The following is a 7344-nucleotide window of genomic DNA, read 5'->3' on the forward strand; positions in this document are numbered from 1 at the left end:
ATCCAATCCAATGGGGGAACTCCGACGCTTCACTAATTCGCATATTGATAATTAATTTTTATTCCAAGTGACAAATCATTCCCACATTTAATTACGAAAACCCTAGTATGTTTGATCTTTTGAGAAATTTTCCATCTCCCTGTGGATACGACACCCCAAAGCTGTACTACAATAACCGCGTTATTCTTTGGGCGTAATCAAGACGTAGATGTCTTTTTACATAGTAATTTTGTAACCACTTCAAATACGAAACTCATTGTCATTGTCATGATTTTTGCCGATGAAGTAGTGAAGTTTATGTCGTTTAGTAGTTTATGAACTTCTCGATAAGATTTCTCCTTGGTGTCGTTTGAAATTTAGTACGTGGATGTATAATGATTTTGAAATTGTAGTTCACGAAATTCATGTTCGGAACTTTAAATTTGAGGTGGATTCGAAGTTTTATTATGTCAAGATGAAGCTTTTCGAATAATTCAATTTTCATATCTAATGTCTCTTCGAATAAAAGTTGATATTGTTCGATTCCCAAACCACTTCCACTCATCCTCTATGTTGACGAATGTACTGCCATGCAAGACAACGAATCTCATCACATCTCCCATTTCTGTATGTCATCGATGCAAAAAGGATTAGCTAGCACGAATATCGAAATCAAACATGCTACCCATAAACAATATGGTCAATGGTATACACAAAATTTTCGGTAGCTTCGCTAAGTTAATAAAATGTAATTCTGAACATTGAAATATTGTCAAAAATTATACTTAAAGTGTCATTCTCAACAATTATAAAATGTTGAGAAGAATATGTCGGTCGGACACTTCACCATGTGCGTTTATCATTTTCTTCAACTTCAACAATCATTCTAGCAAGAAATTTATGCTTTCATTAATAGCGTTGTTAATACATAACAACCATTGCAAATCTATCTATCAAAGTTATATAAATAGATTGTGACACGATATTTGAGAAATACAAAAAAAAACATGAATTTGTTTTTAAAATACTCCAATAATCTCATAACAAGTATCTACTAATTATTTGAAAAATCTTATCATCCATTTTGCATCATATATATCACAGCAACTACTGTTAAATACAAACTTATGAACAAAAATGAGATTTCGAAGAAAATTTACATTCCATGAGGAATTGTGGACGAACAAAATTATGAATTTAGGAGTGTAGAATTTTTTGAGTTAATGATTTTTCTATTTCATCATCTTTAATTCTACTCAAAATCATTAGTCATTACCTAATAGATAATGAGAGGATATTTACCCATTAGATATTACATCGTTATTACTGTGGCTTTACATGAAACCTACATTATTTTTCTAAAAATTGATGGGATATTGAGAAGACAAAAAAAGTTGCTTCAATTTTGTATAAAAGATATTTGATACCAAATTTGGCTATTTTTACAAGAGTTTAATTGAACACTAGCATCTAATTGACATTTTTTTTTTTAAATTCCCCTAAAAAAAATTTAATGCCACGAGTTGCCGCTTAGCTATTCCAGTAACTGACCATGAGCATGATTACTCTTTCTTTAATGATAAAAATTGAAGAACTTCCTTCAGAATTCAAATCGATTAGATAAAGAGGAGCTGCAGGAAGCGAAGTTTATTTCTAGAAATAGTAGTAATGGAATCGATTGTGAAAATGCTGTACGATGTTACAGTTCGCCTGATTCTCGCTTCACTGGAATGGAATTTGCTGACGGACGCCGTTATACGGCGGCTCACTCGCTTGCTTCTCGCCAGTCGCCTCCGGTCCGGTTACAAACCCTCCGCAATTTTCTGTTTCACTGGTTGATTTGAGTGAAAACGACAATTCTCGAAGCGTTATCTGTTGTAATTTGTTTAATTTTTAGGCCAAAACTTATCTTTTAAAAATACGATTAATTTTCTGGTTGGTGATTTTTACCCAAAATTTTTTAAGATACTTCTAATTTTCCTTTTCGCTGCTTGATTTTGAGTTTCAAAGTATGTTTCTGATATATTTTGAACTTTTCATTTTCGAGAAAAATAATTAAATTTAGAACTGCAGGCATTTACGTTTCAAGTTACCCTCTTTTTTAAAAAGGTGAATATTAATTTGCAATTTATATTTATTGCATTTTTGTGCAATCCTTGTAAATCAGCAGTTTTTCTACTTGATTTGACTTCAGTAGTGAAATGGAGGATTCTCCAAGTCTAACGTGTTAATAATTTATTTGTAATTTGTTTATTTGAGGAAAAAACTTGTATTTAAAAGTGCCAAAATTAATTTCTCAAGCTAGAAATTATTTTTAAAAATGTGAATTAATTAATATTTATAACATTTTGATAGACTCCTATCAAGTCTACATACCCTAGAAGGATCTAGAAGTATGGAGAAGTAGATTCAGTTAGACATATTGAGTTAGGGACAGAGGTATTGTAGAAATATGGCCAGATAGGATTCCTATAAATGTGAGTAGTAAAGAGTGCAGAGAGATTAGCCCTCTCAAATGGCTATGTGTTTTCTTTTCTAGTATTGTAGTTCTTCTCAGTATTCTTTTCTATTCTGATATTGTCAATAAACTGCAGCTGGGTTTCTATTGCATTTTTGTCCAATGCTTATAAATTTTGCTTTTTCACTGCTTTATTTGAGTTTCGTAGTGAAATGGACGTACTCGAAGTGAAATCCTTTCTAATTTGTTTAGTTTTTGAAGAAAAACTTACACTTTGAATGGGCTGCTTTAATAATATTCTTTACATTTTCCCTTTCACTTGTAGTATGGGGAAGAAGTGGATTTTAGAAGTATTACTAATTGAATTGAGGAATCAAACTATATCGATTGTAATATCGCATTAACTTTTAAAGTTACAAATTATGTTTAATATTCCCATTTTAATTTTTCAATGAACTATTTATTGCATTTGTCTAATGCTCATAAATTGAGTTAATTAAATAGACAATCACTAACATTTCACTTCGGTTACTACTTACTCACTCAAAAATAAAAAGTTACCGATTACTCACCAACTTTTAGATAAAGTTACCCATCCATCACCCATTTAAAATCTATCCATCCACATGGACAAAAAAACCGAAGTGGCAGATGAAAGTTATACGTGGACGTAACGGTGTTAAATATTTTGACAACATGGACCAAAATCAATTAAATTTAAATAGGTTTTTTCTTCCAAATTTTCCATTGCATTTTTCTCAGAACACTGGGCGATTTTCTGGAGCCCCAAATCAATTTCTACTCCACAACATTACTCAATTCTTCCTTGCATCAAATCCAAATCACCCCAAATCAAGGAACCATTGCATATTGAACTCCCGTTGGAAAAATCCCCAAATTCATATGAACCCATAAATTTCTTTTCATGCCCCACAAATGGCAGACAACACTATTATTGAAGAAGTAATCTTGGAGTCAACATATGAGGGACCACAAGGAGGTAATATCCTAAAATATTTTTGGAGGAACACTTTATTGGACCACTTTGTCAAACACTTTGTTTTTGGAATATCATGTGTTGTACTTGGTTACATTGAATATTAATTTTTTTTTTTAATTGCAATACTTTCTCAAATTTTAGCGATTATAACATTTTCTTCATATATTTTCATGGCTTTATGCTATCTATTTTGTGGGTTTCCATTTCTTCAATTATGTCAGTTTTCTTCTAATTTTAGAGCTCTCGTTATTACATCTCAATGACAATCTTGTATGTGGTGATAGACTTCAATGTTTTGCCACTTGTTTTCTGGAAAAACTTTTTTCACTAAATAATAATTAAAACACTTGCTGGCCAGTATAAAATTAGTGCACAGGATATGCAACTTTATCATTTTAAGTGATTATTGTACATTTATCAAATTTATTTTTGTCACCTTTGCACAAAAACTTTACAAAATGTTTACATTTTATTAGCTTTACAATGCTACATTTTCTTTGCAGATAATATATTTCAGGATGAGGAAGTGATACCTAATGAATGCCAGTTGATTGACTCAAACAACGAAGTTAATGATAATGATTTTCACTATGACAATAATGCGAATGAACAAGTTTTGATTGGATTAAAAGCAGACCATACGATCGAACTTTTGACCACTGGAGATGAAGAGGTTGGATCAGATGAAGCCATTTGTCCTAGCGAAGAGGAGTTGCACACTAACTATTCTTCTAGTGAGGAACAAGCTTATCATTTCCCTATTTATGATGCTGAACGAGAGAAGTTCGATCCCCAGTTGGAGGTAGGAAAAGAGTTTAAAAATATTGAAGAGTTCAAGGAAGCAGTTAGAAATCACGGCGCAGCATCTAGATGTAATTTTAGATTCAAGCCTAATGATGAATTTAGAGCCCAAGCCATCTGTAAATTAGCTTGTACATGGAAGATTTGGGCTTCGTGGAACAAGAAAAAAGGTTGTGTGCAAATAAAGTCCAAAAACCCAGAACATACATGTATCAGGAATAGAACAAATAGGCATTGCACTGCAAAGTACAAAGCGAAGCGATATTTAGATACCTTTAAAGTTGACCTGAATTGGAAGTCTAAGCTTATTATAAAGGCTGTAAATGATGATATGAAGTTAACAATCAATAAGGTTACGGCATGGATGGCTAGAAGATATGCAAGAGTACTGATACAAGGATCTAATGAGCACCATTTTGGATTGCTTAGGTCTTTTGCTGTTGAAATATTGAGAACCAATCCCGGGTCTACATGCATTGTTGCCATTCATGATTTGAAGTTTCAAGGAGTTTATATATGTTTAGAAGCTTGTAAGAGGGGGTTTTTTGGAGGATGCAGGCAACTTCTGGTGTTGGATGGATGTTTCTTGAAAGGGACGTTTGGAGGGCAGATGCTTGTGGCTGTGGAATTAGATGCTAACCACTATATTTACCCAGTAGCATATGCCATAGTTGAGAGGGAGAATGCTACTACCTGGAGGTGGTTTATTCAACATTTGGGTGAAGATTTGAAGATAATGAATAGCAATGAATGGACATTTATGACGGATAGGCAAAAGGGTTTACAAAATGTAATAGACGATTTGTATCTCGAAGCAAAGCACCGATTTTGTGTTAGACACATGTACATCAATTTTTTTAGAATTGATTTTAAGGGTTTAATTCTTAAGGAATACATATGGAAGGCCGCAAAGTCGACTATGGTGCTCGAATGGATGTTTTGGATGGGTGAGATGGAGAAAGAAAGTAGTGCAGCGCATAACTGGTTAAAGAAAAGGCATCCAAGTGAAGGGATGAGCCATGGAAGTATGTGCATGAGTGTGATAGAGTGAGTACATATATGAGTTGTTATGAGAATATTATAAACCCTATAAATGGGATAAAATTATGGCCTCAAGTAGATGTCCCTCCAATCAAGCCACTAGAATGGTTTGTGCCTAAAAGGGGAAGAAAACAGAAGAAGAGAAGAAGGCAAGCAGAAGAAGATGTCATAACCCGTTCGGGTTCCAAAGTAAAGTTGAACAAGAAGGGTACTATGGTGATTACTTGTAGTTTATGTGGAGGGACAGGCCACAACAAGAGGTATCATCAAAAGGCTAATGCACCACATGAGGTTTGTTATAGATATGTGCTCTGTATTGTGTTTTCTAATTTTTAGCATGGGATCTGATCTAATGTGCATTAGTTTATATTCTCGTGATAGGGTTTGTCTTGTGGGGCTGTAGATCATACATATGAAAGAAGCTTAAGGGAAGTGGGGAGTGAAAGATTAAGGGTAATTACATCTATTGCAATGTCATGTTATAAATGAATCTGGCCAAATAAAATTTTCACTAAATATATGATGTCATGACACTATTACAGGTAAAACTCGTGCCTAGGAGGCAATCGGGGATGCTTCCATCTGAAATGCAACCGCCAGAACAATCATCCAATTTCCTTTTCATGCCAACACCTGGAATTGGTTTATATAGTGCTGCACAATTTACCAACTACGGTCCTCCACTTAATGAGCCAGCTAGTTCAACAATGGAGAAATCTCCACTTAAAGCCATGGTGGATGACTTGCAAGAGATAGAGAACCAAGAAAAACAAAGGAAGAGGGCAGTCATAGCAAAAAATAGAAGGATTGTTCGAGGGTCGGTTCCATATGCGCCTCCAAGAAAAAATTCAGCAACTCAATAGTATTTTCTTTTTGTTTAATGGATGTAATTTTTGTTAGGAAGACAAGAAACAATGATCAGGTGTAATTTTGGTGTTGGAGGCAAAACAATGATCCATGTAATCATGATTTGAATTGCTATTTTTGCATATCAGTTGAATGAAAATATGCTTCTTGGTTTCTTGTTGGAATGCTTCTTGGTTTCTTCTTAAAAGTATCTGTTATTATATTGATGTGAAAGTTAAATATTACTTTGGTGCATTGTTGATAAAGGATGAAGAATGACATGTTGGTGTTCTGGTAATCAAGTCTAGATTTTAGTACTAATGCTTCTTGTTACTGTTGAAATTCAGATACAGATACTAATTTCCCATTTACCGATAAAAATTTAAAAATATTGATGCTACGATCTTTGGTTGCTAATGTTGTATATCTTTAAAAAAACTGATGCTACTTATACTTTAAAAAGGCAAGACTTTGTGGATTTAGGCAGAAGTTCAATGATGCTAACTTAATCTATGAAGAAATTTGGGCAGAAAGAGAGACTTATTATATGTGGTAAAGGAATCATTTTGTGCATGTAACTTTGTCCATTTGTAATTTGAAATCTTGAATAGGAACTGATTGTGATTGTCACAATCTGTCATATGACATTTTTGGTTAATATCATATGAAAATTGGGGATTTAAGGGATGACAAGAGTTCAAGTTTACATAAGAGCATTGACTTCAAAACACAAAAATTTCCAGTAAAGTATCTTTCCAGAAAAGTATCTTTCTAGTAAAATAAATCAGGTTTCCTATGATGATTTCACAACCATAAACACTAATACACCTACCATTACAACCATTGAGCTGAAATAGAACACCACAAACATTCCTACACCATCAATATACAACTTACAAAACCACCAACATACCAACTACATATTAAAAAACCCACAACAACCTATTCATGTTTCCAACAGTTTCCAATTCTTTATTTGTCTACCAGTAATAAAAAATCCTGCAAAATCCATCTCATTTGGAGCTTCATAACGCAGCAAACCAAAGGCAGAAGATGCCCGTGGGAGAAGCTTCGGCCATAAAAGCAAATTGTCGAATCAAATTTGCTCTTGATGAGTGAGATGCTTCTCACGATTTGTTGAGCACAGTGGCTGGCCGAATAGATGAATTATGGGTCGCCAACAGCGCGGTTGCACGGGTGGATCTACCCAAGCACAGGA

The 7344-nt window shown here is 33.9% G+C and overlaps 1 protein-coding gene across 1 annotated transcript; it reads left to right on the forward strand.

Moving 5' to 3' along the window:
- Positions 1–3373: 3373 nt before the first annotated feature.
- LOC111398118 lies at positions 3374–5289 on the forward strand. Its single transcript, XM_023025074.1, has 2 exons — positions 3374–3437; positions 3941–5289. Exons 1-2 carry the CDS (start codon positions 3374–3376, stop codon positions 5287–5289), a joined length of 1413 nt encoding a protein of 470 aa, XP_022880842.1.
- Positions 5290–7344: the final 2055 nt, after the last annotated feature.

Source organism: Olea europaea, chromosome 7 (assembly GCF_002742605.1).
Source record: "Olea europaea var. sylvestris chromosome 7, O_europaea_v1, whole genome shotgun sequence".
NCBI lineage: Eukaryota > Viridiplantae > Streptophyta > Magnoliopsida > Lamiales > Oleaceae > Olea > Olea europaea.